The sequence below is a fragment of the Scyliorhinus torazame genome, chromosome 2, assembly GCF_047496885.1.
Source record: "Scyliorhinus torazame isolate Kashiwa2021f chromosome 2, sScyTor2.1, whole genome shotgun sequence".
Classification (NCBI taxonomy): domain Eukaryota; kingdom Metazoa; phylum Chordata; class Chondrichthyes; order Carcharhiniformes; family Scyliorhinidae; genus Scyliorhinus; species Scyliorhinus torazame.
Window position 1 is genome coordinate 180,531,869 of NC_092708.1, and position 21,994 is coordinate 180,553,862.

The 21,994-nt window shown below is 43.8% G+C and overlaps 1 protein-coding gene across 2 annotated transcripts in view; it reads left to right on the forward strand.

Annotated features, from left to right (window-relative positions):
• The window catches only part of LOC140394078 (SH3 domain-binding protein 4-like), a 90,513-nt gene that overhangs the window by 29,612 nt on the left and 38,907 nt on the right, over nucleotides 1–21,994 (forward strand). Inside the window, exons 2-3 of one of the 2 annotated variants that reach the window (XM_072480910.1) lie at nucleotides 3,678–3,911; nucleotides 14,500–16,868. In XM_072480910.1, coding sequence (XP_072337011.1) covers nucleotides 3,794–3,911; nucleotides 14,500–16,868 — 2,487 coding nt within the window. In that variant the 5' untranslated portion in view covers nucleotides 3,678–3,793. The remainder of the gene's footprint in view (nucleotides 1–3,677; nucleotides 3,912–14,499; nucleotides 16,869–21,994) is intronic. The other variant, XM_072480920.1, reaches the window with a different exon arrangement.

Genomic DNA, 21,994 nt, shown 5'->3' on the forward strand with positions numbered 1-21,994 from the left:
GTGAATGTTTAAGTTGGTTAATGGGTGCCAATTAAGCGGGCTTCTTTGTCCTGGATGATGTTAAGCCTCCTGAGTGTATTTGGAGCCGCACTCACCCAGAAAAGTGGAATATTCCTGACTTGTGCTTTGTAGATGGTTGGCAGATTTTGGGAATCTTGATGTGAGTTACTTCTTGCATCATTTCTCAGCCTCCTGATTTGCTCTTGTAGCTGCAGTATTTATATGGCTGCATATGTTTCCAGTCAATGATACCCTCGAAATATTGATAGTGGGGTATTCAGCGACGTGGATAGCATTGATTGTCATGGGGAGATGATTGGATTTCCTCTTGTTGGAGTTGGTCATTGCCTGGCACTTGTGTGGAACAAATGTCACTTGCCACTTATCAGCCCAAGCCTGAAAGTTGAGCAGGTGTTGCTACATATGGATGTGGACCAATCAGCTGAGGAGTTGTGAATGGTGCTGGACATGGTGCAGTCACCAGCGAGCATTCCCACTTCTGATCTTATGATGGAAGGGAGGCCATTGATGAAGCAGTTGAAGATGGTTGGGCCTAGGACACTGCCCTGAGGAACTCCTGCAGTGGTGTCCTGGAACTGAGATGATTGACCTCCAACAACCACAATCGTCTTCCTTTGTGCCAGCTATGACTCCCAACAGTGGAGAGTTTTCCCCGATTCTCATTGCCGTCACTTTGCTAGGGTTTGTTGATGTCACACTTGGTCAAATAATTCCTTGATGTGAGGGGCAGTCACATTTTCCCTTAGGTGAAGATACTAGAGCTGATGCAAAATAGCCTCACAAGGATGATGACAGACTGAAGTATTATACTTACTCCGAAAAGCTAAACAGGGCGAGGCTCTTCTCACTAAAATAGATCATACTGGAATATGATTTGATAAAGATATTTAAAATTATGAAAGGTCTGCACTATGGGACATGGGAGATGGTCCCAAATGTGGGTGAGCCAAAATAAGGTGATCATGAATATTAAACAGTCACTAATAAATCCAGTAGGGAATTAACGAGGAACTACTTTACCGAGAGAGTGAATAAAATATAGAACTCGCTACAGGGAGTGAAATGCAGAGATGCATTCAGGGGAAGCTGTCTGAACACTAAATAAAGACAAAGGAGAAAGGGATAGAAGGTTATACTGACAGATGAAAAGGTGTGGTAGGAGGCTTACATAGATCATAAACAGCAGTTGGGCTAAATGACCTTCTGCGCTCTGACGTAATATCTAATTCTACATAATCTCCAACCCTACACTACAGTGATCTTTAGCAATGATCCATGCAGCAATTTACTTGCATGAATATGAACTGTGCGTCTTTATCTTTAGATTAGTGTACATACACGAACATCTGAAAAGTTACCTGCTGTAAAAGACGCATTTGTTGGTTCCTGCTTGCTGTCTCACGATCGTTGCAGTCACTGCTATTGTCTAAACAAGATAGTGTGATATGCCAGATTGCCTGGGGCACCGTGAAATGCATCAGTGAGAAATGGCTGCACCTTAATTTCCCGCATTATTCACAAGATAGAAGAGCACAGCAAGCCTTGGTTAATCCATCCACACCCAGTTCACTATCTCCAAGTCCACATCAACTGAAAACATTAGTATCAGGGCCAAAGCAGTTGATGTTGTGATGCTTGTGAGTGAAACATGCCTTGAAGGCAACACCAGACCCTTTTACATTCCTTCGCCAAAAATTCGATGAAGAAAGAAATATTTACATTTATGAAGTATCTACCGCCACCTCGGACTTCCCAAAGTGTTTTTTTAATATAAATTTAGAGTAGCCAATTATTTTTGTCCAATTAAGGAGTAATTTTAGCCTGGCCAATCCAACTAACCTGCACATCTTTGGGTTGTGGGGTTGAGATCCACGCAGACACGGGAGAATGTGCAAACTCCACACGGACAGTGACCCAGGGCCGGGATAGAACCCAGGTCCTCAATGCCGTAGGCAGCAGCGCTAACCACCGCCGTCGTGCCACCCTAACCCAAAGCGTTTTACAGCAAGTAAAGTACTTTTGAAATTTAGTCACTGTTGTGATGTTGGAAACACAGCAGCCAGTTTGTACAAAGCAAGATTACACAAACGGCAATATGACAATGGCGAGACTGAGGGATAAATTGTCGAGGATACCGGGGAGATTGCCCCTGCTCCTCCTCGAATACAGCCATTTACATCATCACCTGATGGAACCTTGGGTTAACATCTCATCTGAAAGCTGGCACCTCTGACAGTGCAGCATTCTCTCAGTGGTGCCTGAAATTGTGTGCACAAGTCACTGGAGTGGGACTCTGATCCACTGCCTCTGATCAGAGGTGAATGTGCTACCAACTGAGCCGGATACAAATTGTGGCCAATTAAAGCAGCAGATAGAATCCTCAGTCAGCACAGAGACCCTGTGTCCTTTTTTTATACTAAGCTGACAGGCCTCTCCAAATTAAATCAACTTCATGGCAAATGTTTCAAAGGCACATGAGCATTTTGATACGAACCATTAAAAATATTAATGTACTGATTAAGAACTCCAGTAGATCCATTCCACTGAATCTCTTATAATAATCTTTATTAGTGTCACAAATAGGCTTACATTAGCACTGCAATGAAGTTACTGTGAAAATCCCCTGGTCACCACACTCCGGAGCCTGTCCGGGTTCGATTCCTGCTTGGGTCACTGTCTGTGATGAATCTGCATGTTCTCCTCGTGTCTGCGTGGGTTTCCTCCGGGTGCTCCGGTTTCCTCCCACAAGTCCCGAAAGACGCGCTTGTTAGGTGAATTGGACATTCTAAATTCGCTGTGTGTGTACCCGAGCAGGTGCTGGAATGTGGTGACAGGGGCTTTTCACAGTAACCTCATTGCAGTGTTAATATAAGCCTACATGTGACAATGAATAAAGATTATTATTGTAAAATACCCGAACCCTTGCCCAGCTGTGGGTCAGTGATCAGTGAAGGCTGACACTTCAACGCAGTCCTGTAGGAGTTCTGCACTGTTGGATGTGCCGTCTTTCAGATGAGATGTTGAACTGATGGCCCCATTTGCCCTCTGGGTGAATCCCAGTTTTGAAAAAGAGCAGGGGTGTTCTCCCCGCTGGTGTAGACAATGTTAATTGCTCAATCAACAACATAAAACAGGTTGTCTGGTCCTTATCACGTTGCTATTTGTGGAAACGTCCTGTGTGCAACTTGCCTGTGACATTTCTCACATTACAACAGTACATTTCAAAACATACTTCATTGGCTGCGAAGAGCTTTGCAATAAACTGAGATTGTGGTAGGGGATAGAAATATTAATATTTTAAAGTCCTAACACTTTAAATGTTAAGCATTGTTGACAACAAAGGAAACCTTGTTCTATGCAAAGACTGTAGGAACTCTATTCCATCTATTATTTGTGACATCAGTACCTCTTCCCTTACCAAGGTCATGGATTTTTCTATTTTGCATTAAGCTTGGTGGGATATGTTTGTATTTTGCTCAACCACTTTAGTTGCTTCAAAGCATAATCGGCAAAGGCCTGTTTATTTACAAATGGAAAAAACTGCCGTGCCTACCATGTGTTGCCCAGAAGAACTTGTATTTGGCTTGTTAATGTTGGTATGTTTTTATGTTTATCTTATACTGATGTGATGTTATATGATTTTTTTTTCCTTCTAGATGGCCAACATAACAAATGGGGCTCAAATAGTTAAAGAACTGGTTGCAGGCCTATAAAAGCTGCTGCCAATGAACAACGTTTGTGTCCAGTATTAAGTCTGATAGTGAAGGCAACGATGGCAGCCCAGAGAATTCGTGCGACCAATACAAGTGGACTTCCTCGGTGTAAATCTGAAGGGACGTTGATTGACTTGAGTGATGGTTTCGCTGATCTAGGTATGAATGATGTTAATGGTGAGTATCTGTGATTCAAGTTTTGTTAATCATTACAGAACAATGTGATCCATCGTTGTTGGATACCCTGTAGATTTCTCAGGTTTGTGTGGGAAACGAGTTGCTCAATAGATTCATAGACATTTGCAGCACAGCCCAAGGCCATTCAGCCCATCATGTCCATGCCAATCAACAAAGATCTAACTACAGTAATCCCATTTTCCGGCACTTGGCCCCTTGCCCTGGAGGTTACGGCAGCGCAAGTGAATATCTAAATACTTTTTAAATGTTACGAGAGTTTCTGACTTGGCCATCCTTTCAGGCAGGGAGTTCCAGACTTCCTCCACCCCCCGAGTGAAAATGTTTCTCCTCAACTCCCCTCTGAGCCTTCTACCTCTTATCTTAAATCAATGCCCTTTGGTTATTGACCTGCCTACTAAAGGAAAAGGTGCCTTCCAATCCACCCTATCTATGCCCTCACAATCTTATATACCTCTATCAGGTCCCCTCTCAACCTTCGCTGTTCCAAGTAAAACTGCCCTGGCTTATCCAATCTTTCCTCATTGCTCAGAACATCCAGCCCAGGTAGCATCCTGGTAAATCCCTCTGCACCCTCTTGAGTGCAATCACATCCTTCTAATATAGTGACCAGAACTGTACACAGTACCCCAGTTGTGATCTAACCAACATTTTATACAGTTCAGCATGACCTCACTGCTCTTGTATTCTGTGCCTCAGCTAATAAAGGCAAGTATCCCATATGCCTTCTTAACCACCTTCCGGGTTCTGTGGGTTGCACCCCAAGATCCCTCTGATCATCAGTACTTTCCAGGGTCCTACCACTCATAGTGTAATCCTTTACCTTGTTATCCCTCCCCAAGTGCATTACCTCACACATTTCCAGGTTGAATTCCATTTGCCACTGCTCTGCTCATCTGACCAGCCCATTGATATCCTCCTGCAGTCTCCGGCTCTCCTCCTCCACTATTTATCACCCGACCAATTTTCATGGCATCCACAAACGCCTTGATCATTCTCCTACATTTAAGTCCAAATCATTAATGGACACAACAAATAACAAGGGCCCTTGCAGCGAGCTCTGTGAAAACCCCACTGGAAACAGACTCCAGACAGAGAAATATCCCTCTACCATCACACTCTGCTTAATAATAATAATCTTTATTAGTGGCACTAGTAGGCTTACATTAACACTGCAATGAAGTTACTGTGAAAATTCCCTTCCTGCCTCTCAGCAATTCTGGAAAATGCATTACCCTCATCAACACTTCTGGTTACCTCAAATAATTTGATTAAATTTGTTGAACATGGCCTTCCTAAACAAATCCATGCTGACTATCCCTGATTAATCTGTGTCGATCCAAATGTAGATATATTCTGTCCCTCAGAATTGTTTTTAGTAACTTCCCCACCACCAGGGTTAGACTGACTGGGGCCACGTGGTCTCCTTCTGCACTGTAGGATTCTATGATTGACTATATCCATGTCTTCTGGGTTCCACACACACACTACCTATATGGTCCCTAATTTCTCCAGGGACTCTGCTATATTGAGCTCTTGGTATCTGCCATAGGCTTCTCTCTTTAAAAAAAAAATCCTGATCTATATGCTCCTTGACATCCAGGGTTTTCTGGTCAGTACAGGTCCCACCTCCCCCAGAAATGGTCCCAGTGCCCCAGGAATTTAAAAACGTCTCTCCTGCACTATCTCTAATGCCACGTATTCACCTGCTCTGTCCTTCTGTTCCTATACTCACTCTTACGTGGCACTGGGAGTAATCCAGGGATTACTATCTTTGAAGTATTTAAAGTATTTGAAGTATTGAAGTGTTTAGTGCATGGAGCAGTTGCGTTTGTTTCAATCCTGGTTTCATTAGCAGCTGCCAGTGTCTCTGAAGATTGAACCTGATGTCCTTGGCAAGTTCAATTTGAGGGTTTGAGCTGAAAAACTTGGCAACAGTGGAAGAAATATTATGACCTCCCTTGCTTAGTAACCACATGATTAGAACCAAAACAATGGTCTGGCTTTCCACTACTCTCCTAAAGAGTTTGCACTTAATCAATGGCTGTGGTCTCCTACTTCAGCACTCCATACTGCAGAGGTTGCTATTAAGTAGCTGTAGTTTCTTCTACTTGTTCAGTGATTAACCTGAGTAATTGTTCTTAAAAGCAAATGCTGACCATACCTATCAATCCCATGTTCGACCTGCTGACCAAGCTGGTTGTAGTTGCAATGGAAGCAGCAAAAACGTCAATACAATTGACATTAGTGACCTCGGGAAGGACAACCCCCAGCCCCTGCTTAAATACCCTGTCATTACCTGCGGTGCAGCATCTCTCTAATTGCTGTTGGATAAGCTCCTAAAGGATTATCTATACCACAGAATTGGACAGCACTGAAGGAGGCCATTCGACCAGTCCTGTCTGTGCTGGCTGTCCGAAGGGGTAATTTGCTGAGTGCCATTCCCCCACCTCCTCCCCGGAGCCCTACGCATTCTTCCTTTTCAGGTAATCCAATTTCCTTTGAATGCCCCAATTGAATTTGTCTCCACCACACTCCGAGATCCTAACCACTTGGTGCATGAAAACATTTTTTTGTGTGTTACCATTGCCTGTTCTGCCAATTACTTTAAATATGTGTACTCTGGTTCTTGATCCTTCCTGCAATGGGAACAGTCAGTTTTCCCTTATTGACTCTGTCAAGACTCCTCATGATTTTGAATACCTCTATCAAATCTCCTCTTCCAAAAGGAGAACAGTCCCAACTTTTCAAGTCTGTCAATGTAACTTGACGTTTTTCATTCCTGGAACCATTCTTGTGAACTTTTTCTGAACCTTGTCTAATGCCTTTGTGTCTTTTCTAAAGTCTGGTACACCAAACTGGATGCATACTCCAGCTGAGGTTGTCCTCTTTCAACAGCACCTTCCAAATCTTTTGACCTCTGCCACCTAGAAGAACATGGGCAGCAGCCACATGGAAAAACCACCACCTGCAATTTCCTGTCCACGCCATCTTAATTTGGAACTGTATCACCATTCCTTCACTGTCACTGGGTCAAAATCCTGGAACTCCCTCCCTAACAGCACTGTTGATGTGCCTACACCACATGGACTGCAGAGGTTCAAGAAGGTGGCTCTCCGCCACCTTCTCAAGGGGCAATTAGGGATGGGCAATAAACGCTGGCTGAGCCAGCAACAACCAAATCCCATGAAAAATATAGGAAAACTTTCTAGTGCTTTCTGGAGAAGATAATAAATTGGAGGACGGTGAAGAAAAAGCTTCCATGATTATTTTTTACTGAGTAACAAATTGGGTTGATGTGGAGTGCTGTGCTTCCTAAAATAAATGTGGAGAGACCTGTAATGGTTCATAAGTTATTCACTCTTGCACAGCAGTTTTTTGAACCACCCTTGGGTGTTGAAAACAGACATTCGACTACTGATAAATGTTTAACCAGGGTAGTTATAATGTTTTTGTCACCTACTGTACTAATTTAAACTGATTCAGATGTTGCAGTGCCCCAGACCTGCATGTTATAGCCTGTTCTGCCTTGGAACAGCGTGCCAAGAAAGATCAAAATGCAAAAATCAGGAAAGCTCCCATTAAATAAATGGAAAGAATGAATTCCCTGCAGGTTTGTTGACGTGCTAGCTGTGGTGTAATCGCCACAGAATTTCTTACTGAAAGAGTGCTGTTTGAAAAGGCAATCGAGCTCTGATTATTGTGCCCTGGCAGTTCATTAGTTTAACTTTTTTTTTGTCCAGAAGAATGAGGGTCAGAGTTGAATTGCAGACATTTGAAAGGTATCTCGGCTTTGGGCCAGTGTTGCTCATGCGCTTGCAATACCAGTCTAAAGCCAGCTCTGAAATATGCTTCCTTTATCCTTGACGAACATTATTGTTAATAGGCACCGCTTGCAATACCAGTCTAAAGCCAGCTCTGAAATATGCTTCCTTTATCCTTGATGAACATTGTTAATAGGCAATGCACACACTCTGTTGTCTGAACGAAAGAGCTTGTTCAGGTTATAGTGAATGCAGTCCTTTAATGGCACCGTGGACTTAAAAAAAGATCAACCGTTACAGGGACAAAAATCTGGAAATCGTGGCTCTTTACATTTTTGATTGTCTTTCAGTGAAGACGGCTGCTAATCTGCTGCGGATTCTTATTTTGTCCACCCTGATGGTGATTGTTATTTTTGAGTGGGAATTGGCTGCTTGCTCCCCTTTTAATTGCAGCTGAAAATGGGACCTTGTTTTTCATGAAGTGTCTTTTCCTCTGGCTGCCACCTCCCCAGTGATGACTTGTTGAACTTGAAAATGACTTCTGTTGCAAGATCTTATTTCCGAGACCATGTTGCATGTTGGTCGTGGCTGGTGAAGGAACGATTGCAGAGATATAGATATGTTGGAAAATAACTGGTTTATTGGATGAGCATAATTATGTACAGATCTACAGGACTAGGCATTACTCAGTCTAAACCATGAGCTTTCTCCTTCTTGACTCTTAGTCATGTGACTCCTCTTACATCATCATGGGGGTGGTACTGTTACTTCATTCCCATACATTAACCCTTTCGACCTGAACACCCTAATACTACACTATCCTAACTTGGTCTGAAATGGTGGCTAATTGAGATGAATGGCAGGCAGTTCTTTGGCTGCTTTATGTTTTTGGTATCGTGGACTGGTCAAAAACCATATGGTCGTGATTTAACAGGGTGGGGGGCGGGGGAGGAGGGGGGGGGAGAAAGAGGAGGGGGGGGGAGAAAGAGGAGGGGGGGGGAGAAAGAGGAGGGGGGGGAGAAAGAGGAGGGGGGGGAGAAAGAGGAGGGGGGGGGGAGAAAGAGGAGGGGGGGGGAGAAAGAGGAGGGGGGGGGGAGAAAGAGGAGGGGGGGGGGGGAAAGAGTCCCGTTCTGGGTGGGTTAAGCGAGGTGTTTTGTTGGCGGGGTCCAGATCGCAACGGCACACGAGATCCCGTCAGATCTCATGAGACGTTGTGAGCCGGGTAAATCTTGTGAGAGGCCTCTCACGACTTTATTGGCTGCGGTACAATGCAGCCGCTGGATCGCGCTCCATCTATCTTTTCAGCAAGATATGAAAAGGAGGAGGCTGTTCAGCACCCTGAGCCTCTTCAAAGGGTTGGCCCACTGAAGGATAGGCAAGGGAATCTATGTGTGGAGCCAGAGGAAATGGGCGAGGTACTAAATGAATACTTTGCATCAGTATTCACCAAAGAGAAGGAATTGGTAGATGTTGAGTCTGGAGAAGGGTGTGTAGATAGCCTGGGTCACATTGTGATCCAAAAAGACGAGGTGTTGGGAGTCTTAAAAAATATTAAGGTAGATAAGTCCCCAGGGCCTGATGGGATCTACCCCAGAATACTGAAGGAGGCTGGAGAGGAAATTGCTGAGGCCTTGACAGAAATCTTTGGATCCTCGCTGTCTTCAGGGGATGTCCCGGAGGACTGGAGAATAGCCAATGTTGTTCCTCTGTTTAAGAAGGGTAGCAAGGATAATCCCGGGAACTACAGGCCGGTGAGCCTTACGTCAGTGGTAGGGAAATTACTGGAGAGAATTCTCAGAGACAGGATTTACTCCCATTTGGAAGCAAATGGACGTATTAGTGAGAGGCAGCACGGTTTTGTGAAGGGGAGGTCGTGTCTCACTAACTTGATAGAGTTTTTCGAGGAGGTCACTAAGATGATTGATGCAGGTAGGGCAGTAGATGTTGTCTATATGGACTTCAGTAAGGCCTTTGACAAGGTCCCTCATGGTAGACTAGTACAAAAGGTGAAGTCACACGGGATCAGGGGTGAACTGGCAAGGTGGATACAGAACTAGCTAGGCCATAGAAGGCAGAGGATAGCAATGGAGGGATGCTTTTCTAATTGGAGGGCTGTGACCAGTGGTGTTCCACAGGGATCAGTGCTGGGACCTTTGCTCTTTGTAGTATATATAAATGATTTGGAGGAAAATATGTAACTGGTCTGATTAGTAAGTTTGCAGACGACACAAAGGTTGGTGGAATTGCAGATAGCAATGAGGACTGTCAGAGGATACAGCAGGATTTAGATTGTCTGGAGACTTGGGCGGAGAGATGGCAGATGGAGTTTAATCCGGACAAATGTGAGGTAATGCATTTTGGAAGGTCTAATGCAGGTAGGGAATATACAGTGAATGGTAGAACCCTCAAGAGTATTGAAAGTCAAAGAGATCTAGGAGTACAGGTCCACAGGTCATTGAAAGGGGCAACACAGGTGGAGAAGGTAGTCAAGAAGGCATACGGCATGCTTGCCTTCATTGGCCGGGGCATTGAGTATAAGAATTGGCAAGTCATGTTGCAGCTGTATAGAACCTTAGTTAGGCCACACTTGGAGTATAGTGTTCAATTCTGGTCGCCATACTACCAGAAGGATGTGGAGGCTTTAGAGAGGGTGCAGAAGAGATTTACCAGAATGTTGCCTGGTATGGAGGGCATAAGCTATGAGGAGCGGTTGAATAAACTCGGTTTGTTCTCACTGGAACGAAGGAGGTTGAGGGGCGACCTGATAGAGGTATACAAAATTATGAGGGGCATAGACAGAGTGGATAGTCAGAGGCTTTTCCCCAGGGTAGAGGGGTCAATTACTAGGGGGCATAGGTTTAAGGTGAGCGGGGCAAGGTTTAGAGTAGATGTACGAGGCAAGTTTTTTACGCAGAGGGTAGTGGGTACCTGGAACTCGCTACCGGAGGAGGTAGTGGAAGCAGGGACGATAGGGACATTTAAGGGGCATCTTGACAAATATATGAATAGGATGGGAATAGAAGGATACGGACCCAGGAAGTGTAGAAGATTGTAGTTTAGTCGGGCAGTATGGTCGGCACGGGCTTGGAGGGCCGAAGGGCCTGTTCCTGTGCTGTACATTTCTTTGTTCTTTGTTGTTCTTTGTTCACCATTCAGCTTGATCAGAATTTGACTCCATCTACCTGCTTTCACTCTGTAAGCTTTAATATTTTCGTCCAACAATGACCCTATCGATCTCCATTTTCAAGTTGACAGCCAGTCTCTACAGCTTTTTTGAGGAGAGAGAGTTCTAGATTTCCCTTTGCGTGAAGAAGCAATTCCTGACAACACCCTTGAATGTTGAATGGCCTGGCTTCAATTTTAATATTCTGTTTTCTTGTCCTGAATTCCCAAGTAGAATTTCCAGCAACAGCGCACCCCTCCCCGATGATGCGTTCTATGCTCGTTTAGAGAAGGAAACCAGCAAACCATTGTCAACTGCCCCAGCAGCCTCAGACGCACCCATAACGACCGTCACAGCTTCTAAAGTCATATCGGCCTTCTTAAAAGTGAACCAGTGGAAAGCACCAGATCCCGACTGAGTCCCTAGTCGTGCACCCAGATGCTGTGCCAACCAACTGGAGGGTGTGTTCGTGGACATCTTCAACCTCTCCCTACTCTGTTCTAAGGTTCCACCTGTCTCAAGAAGATCACCATTATACCGATGCCAAAGAAGAACCAGGCAACTTGGCTTAATGACTGCTGTCCGGTGGCCTGGACGTCTATCGTTAAGATGTACTTCGAGAGGTTGTGTCTCGAAGCATGACGAGAGACGCATCAACTCCATACTCCCAGAATGACTTGATCCACGGCAATTCGCATACCGCCACAATCAGTCCACAGCAGACTCTAGCTCCCTGCCCCTACATTCATCTCTGGAGTGTCTTGACAGCAAGGACCCCTACGTCAGACTCCTATTCTTTGACTACAGCTCTGCCTTCAACACCATAATCCCAGCCAAGCTCATATCAAAACTCCAATACCTAGGACTTGACTCCTCCCTCTGCAAATGGATCTTCAACTTCCTGACCCATAGACCACAATTAGTAAGAATAACCAACAACATCTCCTCCATGATAGTCCTGAATACCAGGGCCCCGCAAGGCTGTGTACTTCGCCCCCTACCATACTCCTTATATACACACGACTGTGACAGAATTTGGCTCCATCTCGGTTTACAAGTTTGCTGATGACACGACCATAATGAAATGAAAGTTGCTTATTGTCACAAGTAGGCTTCAAATGAAGTTACTGTGAAAAGCCCCTAGTCGCCACATTCCGGTGCCTGTTCGTGGAGGCTGGTACGGGAACTGAACCGTGCTGCTGGCCTGCCTTGGTCTGCTTTAAAAGCCAGCTCTTTAGCCCTGTGCTAAACCAGCCCCTACAAGTAGGTCGGATCTCAAAGAATAATGAGTCAGAGTACAGAAGGGAGATGGAGAACCTAATGGAGTGGTGTAACGACAACAATCTCGCCCTCAAAGTCAGCAAAACTAAAGTCTTTGACTTCAGGAAGCGAAGTATCATACGCACCCGTCTGCATAAATGGTACAACGATGGAGATGGATGACAGCTTCACATTTCTAGATGTGCACATCCCAACAATCTGTTCTGGTCCACCCACGTCGACGCTATGACCAAGAAAGCACAACAGCGCCTGTACTTCCTCAGAAAACTAAGGAAATATGGCATGTCCACATTGACTGTTACCAATTTTTATAGATGCATCATAGAAAGCATACTGTCTGGTATGACAACTGCTGGGCCCAAGACCGTAAGAAATTACAGAGAGTTGTGAATACAGCTCAGTCCATCACATGAACCTGCCTCCCATCCATTGACTCTGTCTACGCCTCCTGCTGCCTCGGGAAAGCGGGCAGCATAATCAAAGAACCCTCCCACCCGGGTTATTCTCACTTCCAACCTCTTCCATCAGGCAGGAAATACAAAACTCTGAGAACATGCACTAACAGGTTCAAAAACAGCTTCTTTCCCCGCTGTTACCAGACTCCTGAATGACCCTCTGATGGACTGAACTGATCTCTCCATGCAAGTAGTACCACACTCTGTATGCTTCATCCAATGTCTGTATTTACTTGTATCTATCATATGTCCTATGTTTTTTCATGTATGTAACGATCTGTCTGAATTCTACGCAGAACAATGTTTTTCACTGCACCTTGGTACATGTGACAATAAATCCAAGTCCCTTCAACAGAGGAAAGTAGCTTCAGTGTATCGACCCTATCAAATTCCTTCATCATAAAGGCTTCAGTGAAATAACTTGTTAATCTTCTATATTCAGGGGAATACAGGTTTATTGCAAAACCTAAAATGTATGATGAAAATATAAAGCAGCTTACTGTTTTCTGTTGAGTGAGGAAATGTTGACATGGGTTGTGTACTGTTTTCCAAAATAAATTAAAATGTTGAACGGTAACCGTTTTCAGCACAGGCTTTGGAGGCATATTACAGTTCTCTGAACTAAAAGCCCCCTTCTTAGTCTTCTCTTCAAACTAAAGCCAATTATGATCACCTGATCATATGTTGAGGTTCAGCAATTTTCGGCAATCAAAGTTGCGTCAAGTCAGCGGCAGCTGGAAACTTCAGCTTTGTTTCAGGTGAGAAAGGAAGGAATATGTAGGAGCCTTTTCCCATACTCGAGTCTTTGGTTTGTATGGTCAAATTTGCTAAGACATTGGAACTTGAGAATCACTGGACATAAACAAAGCCAGGTTAATCCAGATTGCCATCCATTGTTCTAGTAGTTTGTGTGATACGAGGTGATGCAGTTAATTAATCATAGCAATCAATCACTTATCACTTAATCAATAATAGAAACAGACATGTCAGAAAAAGTGTCCGTGATGGAGGGAGAGGAGCTACTCAGTGATTGCATTTGCTGAGCCTCCACGGTAGCCCCTGCCCTCTTAATAAATATATTTATATATACATACATCACACACACACTCTCAAACTATTAGAGAAGGTGAAGTTATTTATTGAGGCTGATTGTACTGAGTTGGTAAATTGGTTACAGCACAGTAACAGAAACAAGAGATATGATTTAGAAACCATTACCAAAGTTTGAGGAAATTATAGTAATTTGAACCAAATTTGGCTTATTAGACTCAGTACAATTCTGAATGCACAGCTTTTGTTCACTATTTCAAGTGTTTTTATTTTGTATAACACCGACTATCTGTATGTTTGGCAGATGTGTAATAATATATTTGAATGAACCAACATAGTTATGATGGTAGAATTGCCTCCTGTACTGTATCATTCATTCTATTATCATAATATAATCATAGAATTTAAGGTGCAGAAGGAGGCTATTTGGCCCATCGAGTCTACGCCAGTTCCTGAAAGGGCACCATATCCCTGTAACCCAGCAACCCTAGCTACCTTTTGGACACTACAGGGCAATTTAGCATTACTAATCCACCTAACCTGCACATCTTTGGACTATGGGAGGAAACCCACACAGACACGGGGAGAATGGGCAGACTCCGCACAGACAGTAACCCAAGCTGGAAATCGAACCCGGGCCCCTGGTGCTGTGAAGCAACAGTGCTAACCACTGTGCTACTGTGCCGTCCTATTTACAACACTTTGCTGCACGTTAATCAGTTTGCAGAAACTTCAATGTCCATTTGTTTGATTGAAATTATTAAATGGAATTTTAATGTCAAAGGGTATAATCCTGCTCTGTAAGTAAAGCGGCAACCCCACCTGAATTAATGTTCCTCTTTTCTAAATTTTTGCAGGGCCTTCTCCAAGTACCTTGAGGTTGGACACATCAACATCTTTTGGTGATGCACGTGAAGTCGTTGCTATCAAGGATTACTGTCCTACTAACTTTACCACGCTCAAATTTAACAAAGGGGACCTTCTGTATGTCCTGGACACGTCTGGATCTGAATGGTGGTATGCCCACAATAATACTGAAATGGGTTACATTCCTGCTTCATACGTTCAACCTGTTGGCAGAAGCTCTTCTCTTCGAGATAGTGGAATGGTGGATAACATTGGGGATAGTTCTGATGAAGGTGCCAAAGAGATGGACTTACTTGGAGAATGGGGAGATGTCTTTGAAAAAATGTCTGCAAAAGTCCAGCAAAACAACCCATTTTTGAATGGCTTTGCATCCTCCAATCCATTTCTAGATGGAAATGTACAGAACGTTACTTCCAATAGTCAACAGGCAGCTAAATCAGAGGTTGATCTACTTCTGTTCGACCCTGTAACACCATCTTTTATAGATTCCCAAACATTAGCAGCCAACAGTGTAAGTAATGCTGTTTTTGATGAAGCCCCCTTAAGCAACTCAAAGGCTGAATTTGATCCACTCCTGAATAGGAACAATCCATTCTTCAGGAGCAAGCGATCATACAGTATGTCTGAGCTTTCAGTCTTGCAAGCAAAGTCTGAAGGACCTCCTGCATCTGGATTCTTCACTGGAATGCAGTCTCCAGATCCTGAACAGTTCAAGAGCAGGGAAGACTTCCGAACAGCGTGGCTTAGCCACAGGAAAATGGCACGCTCGTGCCATGATCTAAATTCACTTGGTCAAAACCCTGGCTGGGGTCAGACCCAACCTGTGGAAACTAATATTGCATGCAAGCTGGACAGCGCAGGAGGGGCAGTTCAACTCCCAGACACCAATATCACTATTCATGTACCAGAAGGACATGTCTCTCCCGGAGAAACCCAGCAGATCTCCATGAAAGCCTTGTTGGACCCTCCAGTGGAATTGAACAATGACAAATGTACGACCATTAGCCCCGTGGTTGAGATAAAATTGAGCAACATGGAAGTCAAGACATTCCTTACATTGGAAATGAAAATTTCTGCTGAGTTGAAGGACGACGTAGCGAGCAGGAAGGATGCTGAGATAACGTGCCTCTGCAGTGACAGCAAAGATGGGCCATTCTCACCAATGCCTCAGGTTTATCACTATGGCGATACAGTACAGGTGCAGCTGGACAATCTGGAGCCTTGCATGTATGCTGTTGTGGTGTCTCAGGCCAGGACCCTGCAGTACCCTGACACTGTGTGGGATTGCATTAACAAAAATGTCACGGTTGGCGTTTATGGACCTAAGCATATCCATCCTTCATTCAAGGCAGTGGTAGCTGTTTTTGGGCATAACAGTGCACCCAAATCATTGCTGGTCAGTGAGGTAGGGCGAGAAGTTTTGACCGCTCCACCAGTGGCATTGCAGCTGTGGGGCAAGCACCAGTTTGTGTTAGCCAAACCCCAGGACCTGAAGATCAGCATACACCCCAATATTTCTAACTACGAGATTAAACCCTCTAACCAAGTTAAGGTTGTCCGTGGATTTCAGGTGAAGCTTGGGAAGGTCAGCCGCCTCATCTTTCCCATCCATTCACGTATTCCAGATGAACTTTCTGATTTCACGCTGAGGATCCAGGTAAAGAATGACCAGGAGGTGATGATCACACAGTTCTGTGTGAGGACACCACAGCCGCCTCCGAAGTCTGGGACGCGTAACAGCGGGCAGAGGAGGTTCTTGAAGAAGAAAGAAGTCGGCAAGATTGTTCTCTCACCCTTGGCTGTCACGAGTAAATACCCCACCTTTCAGGACCGCCATGTCCACAACCTCAAGTATGGTAAGCTGCTGAAGACTGTAGTAAGGCAGAACAAAAACTATTATCTTTTGGAGTATAAAAAGGGAGATGTCATTGCACTACTGAGTGAAGAGAAGATTAAGTTGAAAGGGCAGCTGCGAACTAAGGAATGGTACACTGGTTACTACCAAGGGAAGATTGGGCTTGTGCATGCCAAAAATGTGCTTGTGGTTGGAAGAATTAAGCCGAGCTTCTTCCTTGGGCCTGATCTAACCACCTCAGCACTCTTGGATCAGATTCTGCGCCCCAGCAAGTTTCTGACCTACATTTATGCCTCTGTGAGGATGACACTGATGGAAAATATCAGCAGCTGGAGAGCGTTTGCAGACGCTCTGGGTTACAAAAACATGCCACTCGTGCATTTTTGCCGGACAGAGATAGACAGCGAGCCGGAACGTGTGGCGTCTGTACTGGAAAAACTCAAGGAGGATTGCAATGACTCTGAGAATAAGGAAAAGAAGTCCTTTCAGAAAGAGCTGATGGCTGTGAGTACCCATTGATATGAATTGCATTGTCCCCACATTGTCGTAAATTGCTAAATTACATATTTGGATTTGCAGCGTGGGCATTGAAAAATTGCTGTTAATGTGCTGCTGTCCTGATATTCTTCATTGGTAGGAGCCACCTGGTGTAAGAAGAGACAGGATACTTTCTAACCCTTCAAAAAATAATTGTGCTTTGCAGTATAGCTTTGCTGTAATTTATAATGAGCCCCCGCTTTAATAACTTCAATGGCAGGAGGTGTGCTCTCTTTTCTTCTTCATTAGCAATTGGACCTACAACAATGTATTTCAAAGCAGGAGTGACCTGTATTTTTCAACGAAAACTGTGCACCAGCTATCCCAAGGTCAAGTTTTCAGATGAATGGGCTTGCGAATCTTGCCAAAAAACATGTTTTCCTCCCTTTAAGCTTGGCCTTCGATTGAGTAATGAGCCGCAGGTGTCAAATCAGTCGGAATGTGAAGAATCGTGATTGGACATGTATATCGACCAATGCACCAGTCCAACAAAATGCAAAGTGTTTCTTTTTTAATTACTTTAGTTAATTAAGAAATCTAAAATTTGCGAAGCAGTTCCTGAAATTGTGTCTTATTGTGTGGGATCGGGACCACTCCTTTAAATTGTCAGAATCACATTGAACTTATTCTGTTATAATTAGGCCTATAATTAGGAATATTGCAGACAATACTTCAGGGAAGATGTAAATGTCTTAGAAAGTGAAGAAGGAAGTTGACCAGGGTGTTACCAGGGCAGCACGGTGGCACAGTGGTTAGCACTGCTGCCTCACAGCGACAGGGATACTGGTTCGATTCCGGCCTTGGGTGACTGTGTGTGTAGATTTGCATGTTCTTCCTGCGTGGAACTCCTCTGGGTGCTTCGGTTTCCTCTCCGAGTCCAAAGATGTGTAGATTAGGTGAATTTGCCAGGATAAATTGTTCCTTATTGTCATGATCACTGCCTCAGGGTGGGAGATAGGGTGGGAGAATGGGCCTAGGTGTAGGGTGCTCTTTCACAGTGTCGGTGCAAACTTGATGGACTTCATGGCCTCCTTCTGCACTGTTGGGATTCCATGTTACCATGGATAAGGGACTTCTGTTATGAGGAGCAGTTAGAAAGGTTTGGACTTTTATCCTTGGAACATGGTGACTGAATTGGGGAAGATGTTGAGAGGTTTTGATAACAGTAGATTAAGGAAAACTAATCCCTCTGGCGAGTGGGTCAATAACCAGAGGTTATGGATTCAAAATCATTGGGTTAAGATCACAAGGGGAGTTGAGGAGACATGTTTTCAGAGTTGCCGGGATCTGGAATGTTCTTCCTGAAAAAGTGATATAAGCTGATTCAATCAATAATTTTAAAAGTGAGTTGGATATTTGCTCGGCGATGGAAAATTTACAAAGTGGGAGTGTGGGACTAAGCAAGGCTGTTCTGTCAAAGATAGAGTACAGTCAGGATGGACCAATGGACACTGTGCTGTCAGATTATTTGATATGGAGATCTGTAGAACAGTAGTTTTCAAGGTACTGAGCGCCCCGAATTGTCACAGGTTGTGCTCGATTGTCTCTTTGTGTCCCTTTCGGTAGCCTCAACACTTGCATCTAAAGTTAATTTAGTGTTTGTATGATGAGTACAAATCAATGAGTAGGGCGCATTTTCTTTTGAAAATGATCTGTTGGAATCATATAAGATCCTGAGAGGTCTTGACAGGGTCAATTTGGAGAGAATGTCTCCTCTTGTGGGAGAATCTAGAATTGGGGGGGGAAAATAAGACTGAGATCAGATGAGATCTTTTCTCGCTTGAGGATCGCGAGTGTTTGGAACTCTTCCTGAAAAGAGGGTGGAAACATAATTTTTGAATATTTTAAGGCTGAAGTGGATAGACTCTTCGTAAGCAAGGAGATGAAACGTTAACGGTTGTCGGGGTAGGCGCAGATGCATATTTGAGGTTACTATCAGATCAGCCATAATTGTATTAAATGGCGGAACATTTAATGAATTGACTACTCCAGCTCCTTATCATAAGTTCATAAGATATAGGAGCATAATTAGGCCATTCGGCCCATCAAGTCTGCTCTGCCAGTCTATCATGGCTGATATGTTCCTCATTTACTGACAATGTTGCAGACAACGAGCTGGATTGCAAAATCAGCCAGAGCATCTCCTCCCTAGAACACATGACCTTATAGCAGGAGTAGGCAATTTAGCCTCCCAAGCCTAAACACCCTCAATGTGATCATGGCTGATCCCATCCTGGCCTCAACTCCACCATCCTGCCCGCTCCCAATAACCCTTCAGCCCATTACCAATTATAGATCCGTCTAACTCCTCCTTAAATTTACTCACTGTCCCAGCATCCACCACACTCTGGGGTAGCGAATTCCACAGATTCACAACCCTTTGGGATCAGTAGTTTTTCCTCAAATTTGTTTTAAATTTTCTACCTCTTAATCTAAGATTATGACCTTGTTTTAGAATGCCCCACAAGCGGATGTATCAGCTCCACGCCTACTTTATCCATACCTTTTTAGCTTTTTGTATACCTCAATTTGAACTCCCTTCATTCTTCTAAACTCTGGAGAATATATACTTAAATGTTCAATCTCTCCTCGTAAGACAAACTCCTCATTTCTGGAATCAATCTAGTGAACCTCCTCTGAACTGCCTCCAATGCCACTACATCTTCAAATAAAGGGGCTAAGCTGTGCACAATATTCCAGGTGCAGTCTTATCAATGCCGTGTATAGCACCCCAAAGTCTCTCCCCATTTAGATAATAAGTTGCCTTTCCAGTTTTTCGACCAAAATGCATGATCTCACACTTATCCGCGTTAAACTCCATCTGCCACATTTTGGCCCACTCTCCTAACTTATCTATATCCATTTGTAAAGTTCTTATTTCCTCATTGCAACTTACTGTCCCACCTATTTTTGTGTCATCTGCAAATTTGGCTATAGAACCTATCCCTGTATCCAAGTCTTAATATATATTGTAAATAGCTGGGATCCAAGGACCGAACCTTGTGGCACTCCACCAGTTGCATCTTGCCATCCAGAAAAAGACCAATTTATCCCGACTCTGTTTCCTGTCCATGAGCCAGTCTTTTATCCAAGCTAATAAGTTACCCCATATCCCATGGGATCTCATCTTGTGAATTAACCTTCTGTGTGGCACCTTATCAAATGCCTTCTGGAAGACTAGATATACTACATCTACAGGATTCCCATTATCCACTTCGCTTGTTTCACCTTCGAAGAACTCAAGCAAATTAGTCAAACATGATTTGCCCTTCATAAAACCATGCTGACTGCGACGGATAGCACTATGACTTTCCAAAAGTCCTGATATTACATCCTTGATAATTGATTCGAACAATTTTCCAACAACAGATGTTAAACTAACTGGTCTGTAATTTCCTACATTCTTCTTCCCTCCCTTTTTGAATTACGTTACGTTAGGATTTTTCTAATCCATTGGAGCCTTTCCTGTGTCCATGGAATTTTGGAATATCATAACCAATGGATCCGCTATCTCTGCTGCCACTTCCTAGGATGTAGGCCATCAACCCCGAGAGTTTGTTGAGTACCGTTTCCCTATTGATGCCGCTTGTTCCAGGTTCCACCCTTTCTATTACCTCTGAATTGCCCGTTCCTATAGGAATGGTACTAGTGTCCTCCACCGTGAAAACTGAGGCAAAGTATTGATTTAGCATCTCTGCCATTTCTGTGTTCCCCACTATTAACTCACCAGTTTCAGCTTCCAAGGGGCCAACATTCACCTTAGCGACTCTTCCCTTTTATGTACCTGTAGAATCCTTTGCTATCCTTTTTGATATTCTGTGCTAGTTTTTCATAATTTACCTTCGCTTTTTTAAAATTACTTTTTTAATATCCCTTTGTTTTTGTTTGAAAATTTTCCAATCTTCCAGTCTGCTACTGACCTTTGCAATGTTACCCTAAGTTTTGTCTTTATGTTGTCCTTGACCTCTTTGTTTAGCCATGGATGTTTTTTACCCATTTCCCATCTTTCTTCCTCACTGGGATATATTTTAGTTATGAGGAATTGAGTATCTCCTTAAACAACTGCCACAGCTCATCAGCTCTCTTACCTTTTAACCTTCCTGCCCAGTCTATACGGGCCAAATCTGAGCTCAGGCCTATGTAATTACCCGTGTTTAATTCCAGAACACCAGTGTGGGACTCCACTTTCTCGCCCCCAAACTGAATCTTGAATTCTACCATACTATGGTCACTACTCCCTCGTGGATCCTTAACTACGAGGTCATTAATTAATCCCTCCTCGTTACACAATACCAAATCGAGAGTAGCCGCCTCCCTGGTTGGTTCCCCAACATACTGTTGCAGGAAACAGTCTCTATTGCATTCAATGAACTCTGCCCCCAGGCTACCCTTGCCAATTTGCTTCCTCCAGTCTATGTGCATTTTAAAATCTCCCATTATTATTGCCATACCTTTCTTGCAAGCCCCCAGTACTTCCTGGTTTATACTGTGCCCCACTTTAGAACTACTGTTTGGAGACCGATAAATTACTCCTACCAAGGACTTTGTCCCTTTGTTATTTCTTATTTCTACCCAGACTGATTCGAAATCTTGATCTCCAGTGCTTATGTCATTTCTCATTACATCACTGATTCCTTTCCTCACCAGTAGGCCTACGCCACCTTCTTTTCCTTTCATCCTATCTTTCCGAAATACTGCGTACCCTTGGATATTCAATTCCCAGAATCACGTAACCACATTTCAGTAATCCCCACCAAGTCATAACCTTTTGTTTCTATTTGTGCCGTTAGCTCATTAAGTTTGTTACAAATGCTTCTTGCATTTAGGTACAAAGCTTTTAAATTTGTTCTAATGTTAGATTTCTCTACTCTTCTATAATTCCTTGGTGTGCAAAGGCATTTATCTGTTCTGTCCCTCACTTTTATTTTCTGGTAACCATCCACCACATTGCTAACCTGCACTCTTACTCCTCCTTTAAATTGGGTTTTCTAGTTTCCCCTTCATGTGTTCATAGAACAAAAGAACGGCTACAACATAGAACACCATTTATTCCCCCGTTCCTATATTCGTACCTAGTGCATCTGCCAGCCAAA